General features: G+C 41.9%; 1 protein-coding gene across 2 annotated transcripts in view; it reads right to left on the bottom strand.

Moving 5' to 3' along the window:
- Slain2 (SLAIN motif family member 2) overlaps positions 1-23653 on the bottom strand; it is a 56171-nt gene extending 32518 nt beyond the window's left edge. Inside the window, exons 1-2 of one of the 2 annotated variants that reach the window (XM_052735109.1) lie at positions 22989-23653; positions 1546-1694 (exon numbers count right to left, since the gene is read on the bottom strand). In XM_052735109.1, coding sequence (XP_052591069.1) covers positions 1546-1694; positions 22989-23377 — 538 coding nt within the window. In that variant the 5' untranslated portion in view covers positions 23378-23653. The remainder of the gene's footprint in view (positions 1-1545; positions 1695-22988) is intronic. The other variant, XM_052735110.1, reaches the window with a different exon arrangement.
- Positions 23654-23944: the final 291 nt, after the last annotated feature.

Here is a 23944-nt window from a genome sequence, read left to right as displayed (position 1 = left end):
TGAGTTCCAAGTTTCAGTGAGAAATCCTGTGTCAAAAATCTAAGGTGGACAGCAACCGAGGAAGACACATATACCGCGAGTTTTTATGTCAACTTGATACAGGCTGAAGTCAATCGGAATTGGGAACCTCTGCTGACAAAGAGCCCCTACCAGACTGGCTTGTGATGCATTTTGTTGATTGATGATTGATGTGGGAGGGCCCAGCTCACTGTGGACAATATGATGCTACCCCTGGGCTGAGCGTTCTTCTAGGTGCTGTAAGAAAGAAGGCTGAGAAAGCCATCCCAGTACTCCTCCATGGCCTCCACATCAGCTCCTGCCTCCAGGTTCCTGCTCTGACTTCCCTTGGTGATGGGCAACTATAAGCTGAAATAAACCCTTTCCTCCCAAGATTGCTTTTGGTCATGATATTTTATCACAGCAATAGATACCCTAACAAAGCCAACCTAATGTCAACCTTTGGCTTCCACATGCATATACACATACATACATGCATGTACCTGTACCAACACACATATGTACACACTCTCATGAATACCACATACAAATACACATATATACAAAAAGGTAAAGAAAGCTTATTCAGAATTACTCGTCATGCTTCGCAATTCATATTTCATAAATCGTGAGTTTTGAAAGAGACTAAGAGAGGGGCTGGAGAGATGGCCTTGTGGTTAAGAGCACTGGCTGCTCTTCCAGAGGTCCTGAGTTCAATTCCCAGCAACCACATGGTGGTTCACAACCATCTGTAATGGGATCTGATACCCTGTTCTGTCTGATGTCCTCTTCGTCATGCAGGCATACATGCAAATAGAGCACTCATATACATAAATACATAAATCTTTAAAAAAAAACTTAAAAAAAGAGTTACAAGAAATGCAAAGAAAGACAATACTTTTGCTCTATTTCTACACACACTGGTATGTTATATTAAATAGCACAAACAGCCATAAATACATTTTGTAAGTTTCGTGAATGCTGTTAAAAAGAGTATAAAGGCAATTTAAAATATCAAGTATAAAAAAGAAAAGAAAGAAGCATCTGAGAAGGAAGGGAAATGAGTAACAGGCACCTTCTACAAGCCAGGAACCATGCTAGGCTCTTTCACATCCAATTATCATTTCCCCATTCTGATGAGGGATGTGATCTCAGGGAGCTAAATAACATCAAGAGTCAGGGAGCAATCAAGTTCTAGAGTGAAGAGGTGATGCTTCTTGGGTCTCCACATATATTTTCAGCACAATCCACTTACCAAAGTGTGGTATGTGAGATAATTTTAAGTGACACAAGACAAACATTTTTCATTTTAGAAACTGTTTTAGGTCATTATTAGAAAAATTAAAATTCATAATCTCATGGATATAATCCGTTAAAGTGAGACTAAGATTTTTAAAAACTGCTATTACATGAATCCAGCCTTCAGGATGGTATACAGCAAGATTCAGAAAGGCTATCAAGCAAGAATTGCATGCCTAAATATGCACAGTGTATATGCATTCAGGCCAAAGAAAATGAATGAATTTACAAGTAAAATTATAGACATACCTGACATAGTTTGATCAAGTTTGTGGATAAGAGACTTTTTAGCACATTCCACATCAGGACTCGGGTAATCCAAAACTTGCCTGCACCAAACTAACGGACTAACAGATTTCTGCATTGGTGTGAGTTTTTTCTTTGGTGATGAGTACAGCCTAGAAGAAAACAAAACAAAACAAACACAAAAGGGCAACATTTGTTATTGAGCATAGGACTATAAAGTAGGGTCTTTCTGTTCTGGTTCAAAGAGAGGGTAGTAAGTGATGAGTATGTTTAAAGTCACAATTACTTACTGTGCAAGAAAATGATACTGCAAGCAGTATTACCCCAAACCTCAACCACAAAATAAACCCCAAAGAGGGATTTCTCAAGATGGATTCGACTTTTCTCCTGTGATTAGAGCTATGAAGAATCACCTGTCTTGGCACCAATTGATTTATGTTTCCAGCAGGACTTGACTAACTTCCTATGTAACCATGCCATTAGATCAAGCGGAGAAGTAGGAGGGCTCCACTCCCTGCTTCCCTTTCTACCAAACATGTACACAGCTGGCCAGATGCAGTGTCTACTGGGTAGTCTTCCCAAACACTGGTGTGTCCGAGAAGACCAGCATTTCAAATCTTTGAGTGATTTACCATCAACTACATATGAGATTACTTTGGTCTTAGGAAAGAAGAAATAGTGTTTGAAAGCTCCTTCAGAGGTGCACAGAAGGAAAATAGTGAGGGGGGTGGGGATACTTAAATCTCTACACTGGAGTTCTTCCTCAGAATAGTCCAGATTATATTGGTTGCTAATAATTATTTCAGGTGTAATTCCTTGTGAAAACTGTGGATACTTGATTTTGAATGAGAATCTTTTGTGCATTAATTGAGTGGAATTTATGAAGGGAACACATTTTGCTTTGATGTATTTACACAGATGTCTCAAGAAGAAGCTGATACTCTTATCAAATTAAGTCAATAGCATGAAGTGATGTTCTGGTCAAGTATTTAAATCACCATTTTTCTTACAACACCATATTAGACAAACTCCTTTCAAGAGCAACACAAACTTTCCCATCCCCTCTCTCTATTCCTCTGCTGTAGTTTAGTCTAGTACTACCATTTAGCTTTGACAAAGATGATCAAGAGTGTAGTCCAAACTTCACAATTCAAAGAAAGCAGTGCATGCATTCATTTTCTTTCCAACCTAAGTACTGCAAAGGTCTGTAACAAATCTCCATCTTGGCTTCCTGCTTTACAAATCATGGTAACTATTACTATAGACTCTGTTAGTTCAACCTCTGTGGGGGAATAATTAACATCAACACAACCATTTTTGTGACATTTCACAATTTGTGTTTTAGGCAGTGTCTCACTCCAGTCCTAGCTGGCCCGGAACTATGTAGACTATACTGGCCTCAAGCTCACAGAGATGTGCCTTCTTCGGCCTGGGATTAAAGGTGTGTGTGAACCACCCCACTGGCTAAGGATTAATTTACTTTTATGTGTATGAGTATTTGTCTGCAAGCATGTATGTGCATGTCTAGTGCTCTTAAAGGCCAGAAAAGGCCATCAGATCTACTGGAACTAGAGTTGCAGACAGTTCTTAGATGTCATGTGGGTGCTGGGAACCAAGCATGCATCCTCTGCAAAAGCTGCAAGTGCTCTTAACCATCTTCCCAGCTCCATTTTCACCACTTTCAATAGGTAACTTTTTCCTACATTGACTGATTTCATATAACTTACCCACATATCTCACATGACCTTAGTATATAATATGTCTGTTGTTGGCTATAGAACTCATGCTAAAAGATGCAAGGAACATGAACAGGCCTCAAAAAAACCAACCAAACAAACAAACAAAAAAACCCCAAAACATATTTTCAGTAAAAGAAGTCAAACACATATATCACACACTGCCCATATTGCAATATCCCATTAATAGAAGTGAGTGTTAGGTTCCTTTCTTTTAAATCGAGTCAGGTATGGCCATGGTTTGATGATTGTAAACACACCAAATTCAATGAACTATACAACTAATCCTCAAAATGTTTATGCTAGATAAAATATAAATTTTGGGGTATTACAAACTATATTTTAATTTCAAAATATTTTAGAACATTGAAAGGTATTTAGTTTCATTGAAATATAGCAACTACTATAAATTAAATGAACAAAACCCCAGTAATTAAAACTCAATTGAATGAAAACATCACACCCCTGCTCACTGCTAATCCATACCCCCATCTTTCTCCTTTCTGCCAATGGCACTATATAGCACTGTCAGAAGTATCAGGGTTTCTCCATCTCCTATCTGTCTCGAGGTCACTAGCCCTTCTTCCCTTATAAACTGCCTCTCCCTGCTTCGCTATGGAAGTGACTGTTCCTTCTTCCATTAGCAGACGAGAGCTAACACCTTTTCCAAGTCAAGGGAGACAAAGGAATGCCTCCCCATGCTCACAGCCACTACCTAGCACTCAGCCCTCTTACTCTCAGTCTCCGACACCACTCCAAGACTAGAAATGGAGGCCTACAGGACACAGGCACAAAATGACTCTTTGGCTGAGGAACCTTAGTTGATGTTTTAAAGTACTCGTACCTGCCAGAGGATAAATAAGCTGGATGTCTCACATGTCTGGATCTACTCTTAGCAAGACCAAGTAAAGAAAAATTAAGGAAAAAAAATCCAGCAGGACATGGTGGCACATGCTTATAATCCCATTATTTGGTCATGGTGTTACCACAACAATAAAAACCCTAACAAAGAAACCTCATTATCTTATTAAAATTAAGTTACAGGGGTCCAATGAGCCTCACTCCCCAAAACAAGGCTCCAAAGAGTATGGCATGTTATCTCAGACCCTTTCCCTGCGCCCTAAGGTCCATGGAGCTCATGGGAAGTTCCTCTTCCACACTGTTTATAAGGAGGTGGTGTGAGTCAGGGCTCCATTTTGCTGAAGTAGGACCTGACTAGAAGCTGAAAACACACTCCAACCTGGATCTACATGGTACACACTTACACAGGATGACTGTTTAATCTCACAATATAAGACTCAGATGTCCAGAGTATGAACGGATAGAATTCATCATACTGAGAACAGTCCGAAGATTAAGAACAAAACAACTGAATTAAACTGAAAACAAACGGCAAAACAGTCTAGGGTGTATTTATATTATACTCAATTTGTAGCATCGCTCCCCAGTTAGTTCTTCAGAAAACTGTTGAAAAGTAGAGTCAAGCATTTGAAAACAACAAACAAAATACCCAGCATGTTATAAGTAGGAATATATGTATGAAGCATGATGTAATTTCTTCCCAAGCAATGGACTTTCAAACCACCAAGAAACCACAAAACTAAATTTGCCTGTATCCAAAAGGTGCGCCTATGGCAGAGGAGAAGAAAATAAAACTTGGTATTTAGTGTGGGAATGGGCTGAAAATTTAGGCACATTTAAAAACTGTCTTTAAAAAAAAATGGTGGTGGGGAGATAGTTTGCCTTACAAGCCTGTGGACCCGAGTTTGATCCCCAAAATTCAAGTATAACAATCCAGGTGTAGGGTAGACATGTGTCAGCAGTGAGAAGGGAAAGACAGGTGACCCCTGGGGCCCACCAAGCAGACATCCTAGCCTATTCCAAGCGAGTCGAGGCTATTGAGCAGAAAATAAAACAAAAGATGGGTGAGCCCATTACTGTTCTCTTGTAGGCGGCAGTGGTGGAATGGGAAGACCTGAGCTTTACTACCATCCTGGCTACAACCAGGCAGAGAAGAAAGTAGTTGTTGATGAGGGCTCCTAAATATCTTCTTCACCTTTTTGTTTGTTGAGACAGGGTCTCACTGCGGAGCACTGGCTGGCCTCAGAGAGATCCTCTTGCCTCTGCCTCCCAAGTGCTGGGATTAAAGGTTGGAGCCACCACTCCTGGCTTCCAAATCTCTTCCTGCTTGTTGAAAGGCCTGACTGTCATCTGAATGTTCTCTAGATCTTTGATTTTAGTACCTTTGGCACCAATAATTCCTGCTGTTAGACAAGGACAGATCAACAACCTCAGTTCACTTCCTTTGTAGTGTTGGCAACTTAGGTATTCCACAGCACTGAATGTGAGTGTGAGCTAGTGGTGCAGCAGATGACGGCCAAAGACCCTCGTACAAAGTAGGGGCAACTTTACACCAGTGGTTCTCAACCTGTGGGTCATGACCCTTTCACAGAGATCGCCTAAGACGATTGGAAAACACAGAGATTTACATTATGATTCATAACAGTAGCAAAATTATAGTTATGAAGTAGCAACAAAGTAATTTTATGGCTGGGGATCTCTACAACATGAGGAACTGCTTTAAAGCGTTCCACATGAGGGAGGTTGGGAAGCACTGGACTACATGGAGGGCCTTCTATTCTTCTTCCCAATCATGAGGGAGGTTGGGAAGCACTGGACTACATGGAGGGCCTTCTATTCTTCTTCCCAATCACTGCCGTAGCACTCTTGCTTTGAAGGAGAACATGCACTCCAACGATCTCGTCAACATTTCTAGACCGCTGTTTCCATCATCTGCAGTGCATTTACCTAATTCACCACCCGGTTTCAGTGTTACAAAAGGTTTTATCTGGCTTTTCAGCTTCTGTTTTCTTGTGTTAAATGGACACACCAATCAGTTATAGGTAAGATGATGACCACGCCCAACTTTTTTTTTGTTTTGTTTTGTTTTTGTTTTTCGAGACAGGGTTTCTCTGTGTAGCTTTCGCCTCTCCTGGAACTCACTTGGTAGCCCAGGCTGGCCTCGAACTCACAGAGATCCGCCTGGCTCTGCCTCCCGAGTGCTGGGATTAAAGGCGTGCACCATCACCCCCGGCCACGCCCAACTTTTTAAACTACAAATCTGACTCAACAATATTCACCCCTTTGCTAAACTTCTGGGCCAGTTTCTTTTGCTTTCAGGAGAAGTTCTTCCAAACATGGTGCCCCTGAGAAGTGACTAACGATCCTCCTGTTACATTATATCTTTAGCTTCACTTCTCACCTTCCTCCACAACCCAAATCTAAATTCAGCCACATAGGACCAGTTTCTATTCCTGGAAAACCTAAAACTTCTGCTCCTAGGTTCCTTGTGTATACTGTTGTATCACCCTTGTCCGAAACAATCCCATTTCAATTCTTTCGCTTCAGTGTACCCGGCCAATTACACTCAGATCATTCCTACTTTCTACTGGGTCTCAGCAGACACACAACTCTTCAGTAATACCTTCCTTGAACATTTCTGGTGCAAACAGTACTAGATATCCCCACTAAGTACAACGCTGGGAAGCAAGATGTTTTTAAGGAAGCATCTTTATATCTATTTACATACAGCACATGTTACCAAGAAGGAAATTCCACTCCTATCTCCATCCCACTGAACTTCCTCTACTCATTTTATTCTGTTCAAATGTTCTGAGTTAATAGTTTTAACACAAAAATACAATTTAGAAATGTATTGGTGGAAATAAAATTGATGTAACAGGGATAAAATGCAAAACATTATGCTAAGTAACAGAAGCCAGCCACAAGACAGCACATTCTATATGACTTGCTTACAAAGAAAGTCTGGAACAGGCAAATCTATGGAAAACAAAGCACATTAGTGGTTACCTAGGAATGGGAGGGCGGGTAGAGAACGGGACTGGAAATAACTACTACTGATGAGTACCAAGTTTCATTTGGAAGTGTGGGAAATAGCCTAAAACCATATTATAGTCATCGCTGTATAATTCTGTAAGTACACTGAAAAGCGACCAACAATAAAAACAATATATTTAGACAGGTAAGTTTTATATCATGTAAATTACAGCTCATTAATAAAATTTATTAGAAATAAATTTGTCCGTGAACAATTATTATAGAGAAATTAGATACCTTTAAACATAATTTATCCATACCATTAAATGCAAAGAACTTTTAGAAATGTAATTAAGAATAGGAATGATATGAGTCACATTTGGGTTATGTCACACACTAATATGTCCATGAGACAACTAAGAATGTAACTTTATTGTGGTTTTGTTCACATATAAGATGCGCACACACACACACACACACACACACACACACACACACGTATGCACACTCAAATGAAGACCAGAGGTTATCTTCAGGTGCCATTCCATCTACCTTGTTTTTAAGGAGGGGTCTCTCTCTTGGGTTGGAACTGTGTAGGCCATACTGGCTTGTCATGAAACCTCACAGATTCCCTTTCTGCCTCTCCATCCTAATATTACAAGCATGTATTGCCACACCACGAGGATCCAAGTCAGGTCCTGATTGTGTGGCTAACATTCTCCTGACTGAGCCATCTCCCCAGCACTGAATATACCCTTTTTAAAGTGCAAGAGCTTTTAGAACACAGAAGTCTACAAACATAAGAATAACAACAACCTTCCCCTTGCTGAAATTAACCCCTATGTTACTTACATTTTGGATTATCTGAATCTTCTATGCACACTCATATAACTGACATATTATTAGATATGGAAAGAAGAAAGAAGACCATGATTGATTAGTTGAATTTATAACTATAGTAACAATTTCTTACACTGTAGACAAAATAGGCTATCAAAAGCTAAGGGCAACAAAAATTTAACTATATTTAATGTAAAAACAAAAACTACTTATTGATAAGTAATATCAATATCAATAATTTTTAAGAAGTATATTTCTTAAGATTGCTATGGAAATTTTTCTTTGTTTTTTGAGACAGGGTTTCTTTTCCATGTACTTTTTTGATTCTGACAGCAAGACATACCCTTCCATCTGTATCCAAGTCCAAAATTCTAGCTCTCACAATTAAGTCCATATAAGCTTTTCTCCTATAAATAATTATTGTTTTCAGAGAGAACTAGAGTCTATAACTATAGTCTCCAGCTGTAGTTAATTTTAATTTTTAAGTAGAAATAATCTAGATTCACTTGGGACAAGGTGAATCAATGATGGATTATTGGCCCGTTGGTACGTCCATTGGGACTGCCTTGACTATGTGAATGGATATGGAAACACTCAGCTCACTGTGGGTGGTATCAATCCCTAGATCTGGGTGTTTCACTGTGAAGAGTGGAGAAAGTGAGCTGAGTAAAGAAAGCACGCATGCATCCACTTCTTTCTGCTCTCAACTGTTAACATATGACTAGCTGTTTCAAGTTCCTATCACCTTGTGTAGCCAAAAGGTTTTCCTGTGTCCTGACCAGTCCCGCAGGAACTCAGACCCAAATAAACACACAGAGGCTTATATTAATTACAAACTCTATGGCCATGGCCTATGGCTCAAGCTTCTTGCTAGCTAGCTCTAATAACTAAACTCTCAGCCCATTTCTATTAATCCATATGCTGCCACGTGTTCCATGGCTTTACCTGTGTACCATTCCATGCTGCTTCCTGGATGGCGGAATGGCGCCTCCCCTGCTGCTGCTTTCTCCTTTCACTCTCTCCCTTGGATTTTTCCGTCTGGCTCCACCCTGCCCTCCCATAGGCCAAACTGCTTTATTTATCAACCAATCAGAGCAACACATATTCAGTGTACAGAAAGACATCCCACAGCAACCTTGATTCCTGTAATGATGGACCATAACCTAAAATTGAAAGCTAAAACAAGCCCTTTCTCCCCTAAGCTGTTCTTGTACGGGCATTTCGTCACTGCAACTGGAACAGAAAGTAAAACACCAGTCAAACTCTAAAAATCTTGAAAGCTTTGTGTCATGCTCCACCCAATCATATAAACAAACATTTGTGTAGCAGTTCCTAATGACCAGGCTTGTGATAGGACAGGAACTCAAAGATGACCTATGATAAAAACTAGATTATTACACTCACACAGAGATCATTAGTCTCTCACTCACAGGCTACACTGCCATCAAGATGTCCGCTTACTAACTTCCAAACCTCCAGCTAGATGCAGATTTCTAAGACTCATTAGTTTTTTTTGGTTTACTTTGGTTTTAAAATCAAATTCCTGGATTTAAGTGGGAAGCAATTATTAATATTATTCTATTATTTTTGAGACAGGGTTTCTCTGTATAGCCCTGTCTGTCCTGGAACTTACTCTGTAAACCAAGCTGGCCTCAAACTCAAGAGATTCGCCACCCGCCACTGCCTCCCAAGTGCTGAGATTAAAGACATAGCCACCATGCCCAGCTTATTTTATTTTCTTAACTAGAAATATTTTATGTGTGAGCATTTTGCCTATGTGTATGTCTATGCTCCATGTATGTGCTTGGTGCCATGGAGGTCATAAGAGGGCATTGGACCCCCTAGAACTGGAGTTATAGATGGTTGTGAGGCGCCATGTGGAATGAGTCTGGTCCTCCATAAGAACAAGTGCTCTTAGCCACTGAACTATCTCTCCAGCACCTAGGTTTTGTTTTTAATCATCTTCAAATCAGTTTTAGATAAGGATATCCAATGGCAAACAGAAATTTCATAATGACAATCAACACAAGACCCATTATCTTCCTATTAGAAGGAAAAGGATACCCATTGAAGGATGTGCACATTCATGTTCTAAGATTACTAAAAGTAGCCCTTTCTAAATCTATTACTGAGGTATTAACAAAGACATACCATCTTAAAACAAAAACAAACACTTAACAGTCAATCATCTAATTTCCTGGCAACTGAAAATGAAATAGTGGTTGGTACCAAATTCACAGCAAGGACCTCTTAATTACCTCGACAGAACCTATTCAACCTGCTCCACTCCCACTGTTAACTCATTCTTTCCAGGGAAGAGACTCTCAACAGTCACCATGACTGGCTGTTTTGTAAACTCTCACAGCAAGATGAGCAGAAGCTCTTGAGTAGTAGCAGAAGGCAGTGTGGGAGAGCTTTCCTTCTAGTCAACTAGACTTAGGAGACAGCTTGACTCATCTTCATCATGCAGCTCTAAAGTTTAAGTCAACACTCCTTCTTCCTCTATCTTTCCAGATAGTTTCACACGTTTCATACAGATACTGAAATACCATGCTATTGTCTACCTATTATTCCTCATATTTCATGGAGACTACCATTTTAATACCTCCTCCAATGGTTTTTATTTATTTATTTATTCAGATAGAGACTCACTACATAACCATGGCTGGTCTACAACTTGCTATGTAGAGAGATCCACCTGCCTCTGCATCTTGAGACCCAGCTACAGTCTTTTTAAAAACAGATTTTTATTACTTTTATTTATGTCTATGTAGGTATGTCTGTGTAAAAGAATGCCAAATGTGTACAGGTGCTCTCTGAGGCCAGAAGCCAGTATTGGATTGCTTGAAGCTGGAATGGCAGCCGTTAACAAGCCAACCTTGAGTCCTCTGCAAGAGCAGCATGCACTATTACCGCTGAGCCCCCTTCCACCCCTGCTATGTTCTTCTAATACCCTTCAGAAGAGGTCAAATTTTATTTTAGAATTAGGGATTTGCCCAAATTAAAACACACTTTTTTTGTTTTGTTTACATTTTTGAACCTTTCCTAGTTTAAATCTCATAAATAACATAGTTGGTTCCTAACAGTATTAGTTTCCTTCATAATTTTGATCTCCAAACAAAAGATCTTAGAGGACATGATGTGGAATGAATGGGACAGAAAACACAACTAACATCACTGAAGGCATTCCAACTTTTCAGGCTTTTACATGTTCAATTTTTCTGTTAACAATAACACAACAGAAATAAAGGTGCAGTGTGTTTCAGCTAACACAACTAACTACTACTATAAAAAAGGTGTTAACTCCATCTATTTAATAGTTAATTCTGCTACTTAATGACCAAACTGTCTCCTTTAAAAAACCACATGAAAAAAAAATCACATTATTTGCAGATACAGTGACTAGTAAGAGGGCAAGGAGCCGGGCGGTGGTGGCGCATGCCTTTAATCCCAGCACTCGGGAGGCAGAGCCAGGAGGATCTCTGTGAGTTCGAGGCCAGCCTGGGCTACCAAGTGAGTTCCAGGAAAGGCACAAAGCTACATAGAGAAACCCTGTCTCGAAAAACCAAAAAAAAAAAAAAAAAAAAAAAAAAAAAGGGCAAGGAGGCAGGGTATAAATGAGAGTACAGGGTCAGGTTGGAGCCCTTGAGGGTTGCAGAGCACTGGCCAGGTTCCCTGGCACTACACAGGGATTGACATGCAGAGTAATTGCAGCAGCAGTGATCCAGAAGGCTCATGAGTTCACTCAGTATGGGAAAGTAAGTTTAATAGTATCCTTATACACCATGGGGAAGTCCTCATCTGTAACATTAGTATAATGGTCATGTGAGAAATTGGGTCTCATCATTCTACAGCTTCACCTTATTTTAGTCTAACATAACTATTACTCAGTCTAATGCAAACTAGCTTAATGTAACTGAATTTTTACTACATACAAGATGCTGTGGTCTTATCTAAAAACATAAAGGTGAATATGATATTGCTCATGACCCAGGAAAAGCAAAACATTGTGGTGTTAATAATCTCCAAAACAGACATATATACCGTGACGAGTTAACATGAAAGAAAGAATGGTAAAAAGTGAGGAGGAGAATTTCCTAGGACAAAAAGTTAGAGTTGATACTTAGTGAGATTTTGGCAAGAGAAAAAAAAGAAGGAACCATATGCACAATGAACATCCAAAGCTCTGAGGCCTAATGCTCAGGAGCTGTTCTGACAAAGTGAACCCAGGTAAAAGGTAAAACCAGCACGGTGGGAGCCACTCAGAACTTCTGTCACTTGCTAACATGGTATGATCCACTAAGCATGATAAAGGCTTCTAATAATTTTTAAAATTCTTACCTTCCCTCAGTAAGAAAGGGACTGGCCATTACTGAGGATGAGCAAGAAAGACCTAAAAAGAATCCATGCTTAATGGCTACATATTTCTCTATTTAAGCTTCAGCTCTAATGTGGACTGCAGTGTTTTGTTTCGTTGATAACAGAAACAGAATCACAAGCACTTACAAGTAACTTCTTCATTAAATATTGTACACGTTAGCGCCCCTGCCACAGGCCCACTCTGCAGTCTTTGTGAGGACATTTCCTCCAATGATTCTGAAGGTAATCTGGAGGCCCAAGAGGCCCATTTTTTGGAGATGATATCCAAAACAAATATAATAATCAACTCCTCTTCCCCAAACTACAGATCTATAACTAAACAAATCAAGGCCAACTATTTTTCACAGAGGGCGTTCAAGCTTGGTGTAATTAAGTCTCAATTTCCCTCTATTTATCAGCTGGGTGACTATGGGTCTAGCTTCCTTTACTGTAAGAGGAATGCCATACACAAGTTCTAAAATGGATTAAGCTTTAAAGGCATAATGCTAAATGAAACAAGCCAAAACAAAAGGACAGGTGTGCATGAGTCCATTTTATTAACTTCTCTCAAACAACTTACAGGAGGAGGAATTACTCTGGCTCAGTTCGAGGGTCTCAGTGAGTATGGGAAGCATGGCAACAGCAGAGTCCATGGCAACAGAGCACACATGAGCAGATGGAGACATGGTGGCAGAAGCCGGAGCAGAAGATGAAGGGCTGTAACCTTCTATAGGCCACTGAGTAGTCTCCCTCTACCAGTCAGGCCTCACCTCCTAAAGCCTCCACAGACCCCCAAAATAGCCCACCACTGCAGACTCAAAACGTAATAGTAAGCTACCTGGAAGAGTCAAGTCTACAGACACAGAAAGCAGATTGGTAGTTGTTGGAGGGTGGGGGGTAGGAGAAGAGAGAATTACAGTTTAATTGGTTCAGAGTTTCACCTGGAAGAACAGTCACAAAGATAAGTAGTGGTAACTGAGTATAGTGGCTTATCCCTGAAATCACAGCACTGGAGAGGCTGACTTGGCCTTACCAGGTATGAGAGGAGCTCACAGATTTAAAATCTCAAAAATGTTAGAGAAAGAAATAATCAGACCTACAACCACATCTCAGTCTATTTCTGATTTCACTTTTCTACCATTTTATGATATACAGTTCCTGGCATCTCTGCAAAGAGCACAACAACTCATACTATTTTTCTTAGAAATCTATTTTCAATCTCAGACTGCTTAGTGGATTTAGGGGGCTCATGGCAGTAATAATGGTTCTCTCAAAGGTAAGGAGAAGGAGAAAGCTAAAACACAGCCTTTAGGGTGCTAACAGTCAGCCAGCTAACCCTGACTAAAAAGTGTAGTCCCTATGGGTACATAGGCTATACTGACCTCTCACCTATTCCAGGGCAGCACAGTAAGCAGAGATACAATATAAATTCGTTTAGACACTTCTTCAAATACATTCTTCCCCCTTGTCCACAAACAAATTCTTTTTTCTATTAGTGCAATTCACAGAACAGATGAAACATTAACTGATTGCAACAAATGACAGCTCTTAACCCTCCCCACAATAATGAATATTTTTACAATATATTCTCTAGTTCAATTCTTTTACCAAAAGCATTAAATTATAAATGTAAATTAAGAATGGTGTTGTGGGTGTTGATTTCAGGCCAACAGGCCAAAGACAGGTATCAATAAAGCTGCCCATGTAAGGAAGTTTCAACCTTAGTACAGACAAAGGACACAGCTGTGACAGTACAGAGTCATGGGCCACTAAGTGCTCAGACACTTACTGAAAACTTTACCTGTATGATGAACAGAAAACCTAAGAGATTCTGTACTGACCTCAACAGTTTACATCAGAAACAATGGCTGAGGTGTAAATAAGAACTTGGGTTTGCTCTGATCACCACTAACTGAAGCCATACAAATGATCAAACACACACACAATCCAGCTAGTGTGGACAACAGAAAGCCAACTCCTTAACAAGTTAAAGTAGGAACTTGGGAGGTGCCTCCCAAGTTAATTCAAACACAATAGAAGTTTTCCATTTCCAGAATCTATGGACATGTCAGGGGGGCATGGCAGCTCACCTATAAAATTCCAGTCTCTGAAGAGATGCTCCGCCCCTAGCTCCATTCACCCCACCCCCAGTAAGCTGATTGGCAAGACTAACCCCCTCATCCCCACTCACCCCACCCCTGAAAGATGATCGGCAGAACTAACTAGCCATTTGATCAGTGAGCTCTGGGTTTGACTGGGAGACCCTAACTCAATGAATAAAGTAGAAAAGATAGCAAGGTAGATTTCTGACTCAAACGTGGGCCTACACACCGTACACATCCACACACACATTATTTTATGCATACTTGCCCACACACTGGAATATGTGCATACATACACAAGCACAGCACACACCAGACAGGAAAGGGAAAAATTAAAAATACAGAATTACCATTTGATCCATCAAATCCACTCCTGAGTACTCAGAAGTGCAGACACTCAGATATTTGTATCTTCGATCAGGGCATTACTCATCACTGCCAAGATGTGAAAGGAATGTTTTCCATTGAGGAATGAAAAAAATGTGATGTATACAACAATGAAATATCACCTAGCCTTAACAAAGAAGGAAATCCTGTCAAATGCTACAAATCCTGAGTAACTTATGCTAAGTGTGACAGTCAAATGACAAACTCCACTTGTATAAGGTGACTACAGCACAGACACTGAAAGCAGATCGGTGACTGTCAGAGATGGGAAACAGTTATTGTTTGAGAGTTAGGAAGTTTCCATTTAGGAATATAGAAATGGCCTGCAGCTGGACACTGCTGACAGCTGTATAAGGATATGAGCTGGGCGGTGGTCGCCTTTAATCCCAGCACTCGGGAGGCAGAGCCAGGCAGATCTCTGTGAGTTCGAGGCCAGCCTGGGCTACCAAGTGAGTTCCAGGAAAGGCGCAAAGCTACACAGAGAAACCCTGTCTCGAAAAACAAACAAACAAAAACAAACAAACAAAAAAACAAAACAAAAAAAGAATGTACTTAATGTCACTGAACTGTACATTTGTTTAACAGCCAGGAGTGGTGGCTCATGCCTGTAAAGAACATTTGGGAGACTGAAGATTGTTGCAAGTTCCAGAACAGCCTAGGCAACCTAGTGTGTTATAAGCAAGCAGAGTGAGACTCTGTATAAAGAATTAAAAAGAAAAAGGGCCAGGGAGATGGCTCTAATGGGAAAAGGTAATGTGCTTGCAATAAGCTCAAAATTCTGAGTTTGACCCCAAAAACTCTTGGTGGGGGGGGGCAGTTATACCAGTGTGTGCTTTTAATCACAGTGCTGGGGAGACAGAAACAGGTAGATGGCTGGGCTCACTGGCAGCCTAGCCGACTTGATGAGTTCCAAGGCAGTGAGAAAAAAGGTAGAGGTATCTGGCCTCGTGTGCCCCCGCAAACAGGCATCTGCACAAATATGAACATGCACACACACCAGCAAAAAGAGTGGTGAACAAGGTAACATTTATGTTATTCTACTGTAAATGAATCTTGAAGAATACAAAGGCCTAAAACTGTATGCTGGCAAGGATGTGAGGGAAGGTGAACCCTCGTTTACTGTTGGTGGGATTACAAACTGGTGCAGCCACTCTGGAAGTCCAATGACTGTGGAGACTTCTCAAAAAGCTCAATAATGGGCCGGGCGGTGGTGGCGCACGCCTTTAATCCCAGCACTCGGGAGGCAGAGCCAGGCGGATCTCTGTGAGTTCGAGGCCAGCCTGGTCTACAGAGCGAGATCCAGGAAAGGCGCAAAGCTACACAGAGAAACCCTGTCTTGAAAAACCAAAAAAAAAAAAAAAAAGCTCAATAATAATAAATCTACCACAGGACCTGGCTATAGCACTCCTTGACATATGCCCACAGACTCATGATAGTCTAAGAGTCTCCCAAATCAACAGGCTAATGCTGTTGTCCTTGGTTGCCTCCCAGAACTTGATGTAGGTCCCTATTACTGAATACACCATGTACTTTGGACACAGGACTCTGAGGAACTAAGCTGGATCTGATCCAAAAGCCTCCTCCCTGAAGACTAACCTTTAAAGTGCTAGAAGGTGCCATATGAGCTGCTTAGGGAGGAAAGCAATCAGTAGTCCTTTACAGCTGTGATACCTATCAACCACAATAATGATCACCAGCACTCCAAGATATTCCTAAAGGTGCAACAGTGCCACTTACAGTAACCAATAAGGGTCTAGCTGGTCTTAGGGCCACTCAACAGGAGAGAAACCATGCCCAATACTGAACACCTAGCCAATTACCAGCAACCGCATTCTAAGTACCTAGCCTTCCTCATATCAACAGGTAAGTGGAGTCCTGACCCCTTGTTTAAGCACTTTCTTTTTGCAGCAGATGGAGGCCATTACAGGAAGCCACAACTGGTCAAAATGCTCAGCCCCAGTTGATACATCTACAACACAACACCTACACCTGTGGCTCAAGAAACATGGGGGCAGGGTTGAAAGAACCAAAGGACCAGGAAGTCTTCTTTGAAACTGCGCCTTCTAGTTACTACGGGAAGCTACACCCATGAAATCTCAACAATATGGCTACCTAAACAAGACCTAAACAATGACAACATTAGTTGACATACCAACATGGATGGGGGAAATGTCATGGGGCTGTTCCCTTACACAAAGTGCTACAGGCAATTAATAACTGCTGAGAGAGGGGAAATTGGTTTTCCCCAGAGAAAGCTCCCTAATTGGTTATTTAATACCAAGTGGTCAGCCCTAAAAACATAAACATATAAGCAACACTAAATGTACTCAGCAGACTCTATTTACATATTTATCATATCTGTGTAACAATATATTAAAGAAAAAGAGATCATAAATTTAAAAGGAAGGAGTTGGTAGAGCACGTGAGAGGCAATGGAGGAAGGAGAGAGAAATGATGTAATCACATTTTAATTAAAAGAATAGAAATTGCTGCCTGTAGCAGTGCACACCTTTAATCCCAGCACTCAGGAAGCAGAGGCAGGTGGGTCTCTGTGAGTTCAAGGCCAGCCTGGCCTACAGAGTGAGTGCCAGGACAGCAGAGAAACCAAGACAGGGAGATCAATATCCAGAATCTATGAAGAATTCTTACAACTTTACAGTATAAAGACAAACAACCCAATTTGAAAATGAGCAAGTAGAGCCAGGGACATAGCTCAGTGGTAGAGTGCTCACCTAGCACACCCAAAGCACTGGGTCCAATCCCTACTACTGAAAAAAAAAATGTATAAAGGGTTTGAATAGACATTTTCCCAAAAAGAATTATGACAAATGGCTGAGAAATACAGAGAAAAGATGCTCAACATCATTAAGTACCAGAGAAATGCAAATCAGAACCAAAATGATATTAACAGAACAATTACAACTAAAAAGACAGCCCTAACAAGTGCTGACAAAGATGCAGAAAAAGTCAGAACCCTCATACATTGCTTGTGATAATGGAAAGTGGTACAGCTACTGTGAAAAACAGTCTGGCAGTTTCTCAAAAAATTAAGCATGGTGATGCCATTTGGAGTAATTTCACTCCTAGGCACATACCCAAGGGGAAAAAAATGGGAACATATGTTCATGCAAAAACGTGTAAATAAATGTCCTAACAGCATTATTTATAATAGCCAAATGATGGAAAGAATCCAAATGCCCACCTACCGATGAATGGATAAACAAAACCTGGTAAATCCACACAAAGGAACATTGTTCAGGCACATAAAAGAAGGAAAAGATAAAGGTAATAGTCTCACACGTGCTACAACATGGTCAAACCTTGAAAGAATTATGCTAGATGAAAGACGACACAACAGCCATTTGCTATAGGATTTCATTTACATGAAGTGCCCAGCATAGACAATTTGACAGGCAAAGTAGATAAATGGAACAAGGAAGAGAGGAAAATAGGGAATGACTGCTAATAGAGTGTCTGTCATCAATGAAGAATATGTGGAATTAGACAGAGGTGATGGCTGCACAACTAACTTTATGAGTATTAAAAGTCACTGTTTTGTAGGCTTTAAAAGTGAGATAGCTCAGGGGGTAAAGACACCTGCCACCAAACCTTACTATCTGAGTTCGATCCCCAGGACCCACGTGGTAGAAGGAGAACACCAACTCCTGTGGGTTGTCCTCTGACCTCCATGTGCCCACTTGAGGAATGAGCAGTCCTCACAGAGAGAAAAAAATTCAAAAATAAAACGTACATTATAAAAATTAATGTAAATGGTGCATCATATTATAAAATTATAGTTCAACAATGAAAAAGTTAAAGAGGAAAAAAAATACAGTAACATCAGTAGAAAGAACCCACAGTCCCAATCACAAACAAAATAAGCCCTGACACTGAATAGCTAAGACAAAAGTATTTCTGTCATCGGTTTGTTTGAATGGACAAGGAAGAACGTTCTTCAAAGAGAATCAATGCTCAAAGAAACAAAGTGAGCTATTAAGTCAAATGTAGTTAAAATAGCTTAGGCTTACCTCTCCAAATCACAGGAAACTAACAAAAAATTATCATAAAATCACTGTGGATCAGAAATGTGGAGGAAAAGATGGTAATTTCTAAAGAGAATAATAAGCAGTACCTAAACATTCCAGAGCAAACCGATTCCTTACAGAACTCAAAGTAAGATTAAACAATGTGAAATTAAGGATGGAATGATTTCATAAACCTGAGTAGATTCATCAGAACCATGTCAAACCCAAATCACTCCAATTTCTCCTTAAGAGAATGACTTCACTGCAGCTAAGAACCATGTAGGCTCATTACAGCTTAATTACAGTGAGTGCCAAAATCTTTCAGAATATTCACACAAACCAAATGTCATACAGGCCTGACAATGGGAAGAATTAATAGCCAGTGACTAACCATGGGTGTTAATGGACTGGTGATACTGGAGGAAATGAAGCTGAGCTGCGTACTTCAGAGTAATCTATTCTGTTACTTAAATTTTTTGTCAACAGTCTGAACGAAGATATACAATATATGTCTACTAAATACAAAGATACAAAAAAAGATCAGAAAATAGGTAATAAATGCCTAAGTCAAGACTGAACATGAAATTTAAATGCCTTGTATTTAAACTAAAAAAAGTATCACAAAAAAAGTTAGGAAGACATAATTTAACATAGTTTACATAGAAAACACATGGTGAAGTTCATACTACCAGTATATATTAAACATAATAACAGAAGTTGAAACTGTTAAGGACTAACAGTTTAAAATGTAATAGTGGGCCTCTGTGCACATCTGTAATCCCAATACTTGGGAGGCTGAGGACTGTCATAAGTTCAAACCAGTCTGGGCTATGTAGTAAGATCCAGTCTAGCATGGTCTATAGTATGAGACCATCTCTAAATTAATCGGTGAATTGATAACATTTACTGTTTTAAAAGTAGCTTTTAGTTCAAGAGAGGTATACACACACTTTGGTTACCTTAAAAATAGGAATACAATTCTGAATATGATGTCTAATAATGAGCAACTAGAGTAAATAAAGAAAAAAATTAAATCAGCCAGGTGTGCTGGCTTGTGCCTTTGATCCCAACACTTGGTAGACAGAGGCAGGCAGTGAGTTTGAGGCCAGCCTGGCCTACAAGTTCCAGGACAACCAAAACTATATGGTAAGACCCTGTCTCAATTAAAAAAAAATCCTTCTTCTTCTACTACTACTATTATTATCGAAGGACTAGAGAATTATATTATCTAATATCTAAATTTACTCTGAAGAAAATGTCTATTTAATGTATGAAGAGCTGGATTCTAATCTTAGTGTTATCATTTACTGTGTGTGTTATTTGACACCAAGATAGATTAAGTTTCCTTACACTAAAATTGATACCTACCTTATAAATATATAAACATTAAATCTAATTAAATGCAAAAATGATTGTAAGTCCCTCCCACCCCCACCGCATCACCTAATGCACTACGATACATAATCATCTTAATTCTCTTTCTGAGACTTTCTGAGTAATAAGAGCAAAGTTTTCAGACTGAAAGTTGCAACCCATTAGTGGGTCCAGAATCAGTCTAGTAGTAACTAGCATTTCCCCCCACCAATGAAATACAACAGAATAGAAAATATTAAAGTGTACCACTCATTGTAAGAGTGTCCACTGTCATTCACATACAGGTGTGTACTGGTTATGTACTTTGTACCATGAAGCTGCCCAGCACTATTGCCTATGTGTTTTCGATGAGACGGTAGCTAGTTCCTTGGGAACTCAATTAAGTTTAGGGAACAACCATAATCCCTACAGATTTATTATGGCCAGTACACACCTGCATCTCAAAGAAGCCCAGCATGAAAGAAACCTGTTATTTTTGATGAGTCCAGTTTCCCTTACATTACTTTTACTCCAGAATCTGGTTATTTTTCCACATAATACCTACTCCTACCTTCTGCATTTTGTGGCATATATGCTAGGGGCAAAAATGTCTCTAGATGAAAATGATGTGCAATAGAAACAAGCTTTGGAAGGTAGTTTCTGACCTGCTAGGAAAGCAAACTTTACCATGACTCTTACTACTGCTGACAGCCACACCCTTCTACTCAGACACATCCCAAGGCATTTTAACTAAGATTTCTTTATCTAACTCTCCCCTGACCTATTGTGGTTAAGATCAAACCCAGGGTCAGATTTTAATTTCAGATTAACTGAATTCCAGATTTAATTTCACATAAGTATTTTCAGGAAAAAGCATAAGATATCTATAGCACCAAGACACAAAACCAGATAAAAAACAGTAAGCAGGAATCAGGTGGTCAAAACAAACTCCTGGCCTGCCTGTCTAAGAATATATGCTTTACCTGGACAAATATATGCTCAGAAACCAAAGTAGCTAGAGACCTGGTGTTTGGAGGAGTCACTGTGCTCCACCAATACATCTACAATGGGCTGAGGAGTGCAGCCAATCCTCATTATCATGAGCACTGGTCTCATCATCACTTGGAAAAGATGTCATGATACTTGGATGACTCTGGGTTCTTTGAAAGTGCATACATACACAGGATTCCTTCAGAGGGCAGTGAGTCTCACTAACAGGAAAGCTGTAACTACTTTATTCAGTTCTAATAATACTTGGCATCACTAGGCAATAACATAAGAAAGAATACCTCTGTCATTCATATCGTCCTAAGTATGAGTTCTAAATACTTCTTGTTGTCAGAACATAAAATGCAGTTCCCAATTCTCACCTCCAGATTTCTACCTTCTCTGAAAGTTTGCCCATTATTTGGATCAATGCTGCTCACTGTCAGTATTCTTGTTCTCTCTCTCTCTCCTCAGCACCCCACTGTATACATCCCACCTTGTTTAATCGCCTAAGACTTAGCTCTCAACATGACCGCCACCGCCTGACACACAGGCATCAGCACATAAGAATCTTCAGAATCTCCCGCAGCAAGGGATCACATGTAAACTCACTAAATAGTGTTGATTTAAATAACCAGGCTTAAGGGTAATAGTACCCAGTCCAGGAGAACTTATTGTATGCCAAGCCCGGCGCTAAAAGTACACATGGATTATCTAATTTAATCTTCAGAACTCTACAGATGTTAAGAGTGATAATTTTCCTGTGGACAAAAGTGAAGCTCAAAGTAACTTCTTCAAGGTCATAAACCTTTAAGTGCCAAACCTAGGGCCTGCACCCAGAGCAGGCTAACAATACTTCAAAGTTCTGGGCCTGGATACCAGTCCGTGAGTGATTTCAACTTCATCGAAGTTTTAATGTCAACAGTGTAAACGTTCTAACTAAAAGTTAAGACTTCAAAAGAGATAAATTATGGAGATAACTTCCCACAGATGTTTTTAAGTCTAATAAAAGCCTCTCATGTCCTTTCTGTTTAATGAAAGTGTGACTTTAAGGTGTGGGGTCACAAGCTCATCAAGAGGTGCCTTATGACAATTACAGCTCTGGTTTGGATTTTGAAATAGGACTTTCTCTGCCTCTAGAACGGCATGGAAAATGACAGTCGGCTTTGATAACTACTGCTTCAGGGCTCCGAAATTATGTCAGACCCAGTTCTTGTTTTCAAAAATAAAATTCAGGGTTCCTGGTTCCACCGCCGACTTCACACAAAGCAGCCCCATCCCTTCTCTGCCCTCCGCGCACAAAGCAAGCTTTACCCCCACTTCCCAAAGGGGAGTGTCGTTCACCCGGCCTCCCCACAAACATACCCATCTCACTCCAGTCCGAAACACTGACTGCTACTCTGTCATGTCCCGACACCTGGTGTTACCTCATGAAGAAGACCCCCCCTCCCTACATCCAAAATGCCCAGACCACCACCCCAAAGCTAGTCTTTCACACAAAGCAGGATCCCTTCCTACGAAGCAGCTTGCTACCTCTAAGTGCTCTGAGCATGCGGGCCCACCGGAGCTGTGCCAAGCCACGGATTCCCCACTCTGGGTCCAGTGGGGTCCAGCACCCAGAGGTTCCACAAACCCAGAGAAGAACTAGCTACAGACTCGTTCCTAAGGCACGCCTCGAACCAACTCCAGCCGACCTGCCCGCAGCAGAAGCCGGCAAAACCAGTGTCCCCGCCACCGCCGAGCTCGCCCTGCTTCCCCGGGGGGCCAACCCCTCTCCACCCACCCGGCCCGGCCAGCCCGGGCGCCCCCCGCGCACTCACCAGCTCTCCTCCTCCTCCTCCCAGCCTGACAGTCGCTCCAGCTCGTCGGGCCGCAGCGGCTCTACCTCGTCCAGCAGGCTGCCCTCTCCCGCCGCCAGCAAGGAGGTGGCGTCCCGCAGGTCCTCGCTGCTGGTCCTCCGCAGGCCTGAGCCCGCCGCGCCGCCCACCTTGGCTCCCAGGCCCAGCGGGAAGCCCCGAGGGGACGCCGCGCCCGAGCAAGGGGTGGACACGCCGGCCCGAGCCGGGCTGCCGGGCCCGAGGAGGCCTGCGCCCTGCACGGCTCCCGAGCGGCTCCTCAGCTGCTCGTTCTGCTTCTCCAGCTTCTTCACCAGCTCCTGCAGCTTCCGCACCTCCTGGTCCGCGTTCACATTGGAGTTAACGTCCTCCATGCCGGCCGCGCCGCCCGCTCCGACACCCAAGCCGCAGGGCAAGCGCGGGGTTGGGGGGCGGGGAGAGAGAGGCGTTACCGCCGCCGCTCACGCTAGCCGAGGCGCCGGCATAGAGCAGGGCCAGGCCCCACCGCCAGGGTCCCCCCGGCTCGGGTTGCGAAGCGCCGCTGGCCGCAGCCGAGCCGCCTCATCTGCGCCGGCTCCGCGACTGGGGGAGGCGGCGCCAATATCCGGCCTCGGCCGCCATCTTCCCTCCGTCCCTCCGCCCCCTGCCGGCCAGCCCGGTCGGTGACCTCAGAGCGTCGCGGGGAGGACGTGGCCGCCGGCGGGCTGAAAGGACGAGGCGTGGGGCTCGCGGTGGGGCGGGGCCGGGGGCGGGGCCCGCGAGAGTCACGGGGTCTGGGGGGCGGGGTCACCGTGGGGGCGGGGGCGGGGGCGGGGCCCCCAGCCGGAAGGGGTGTGGTGGGCTCCCGAGGCGAAGGTGGGTCGGGCCGGGCTAGCTCCGGACTGCTTCCCTGGCCGCTTGCCCTAGCCCAGGCTAATCGCGGGCGGGACGGAGACGACATG

Source organism: Peromyscus californicus, unplaced genomic scaffold (genome assembly GCF_007827085.1).
Source record: "Peromyscus californicus insignis strain IS unplaced genomic scaffold, ASM782708v3 Scaffold_13__1_contigs__length_99412109, whole genome shotgun sequence".
Taxonomy (NCBI): domain Eukaryota; kingdom Metazoa; phylum Chordata; class Mammalia; order Rodentia; family Cricetidae; genus Peromyscus; species Peromyscus californicus.
Note: the sequence above shows the minus strand (reverse complement) of the source record. Positions and strands in the feature narration are given on the sequence as shown.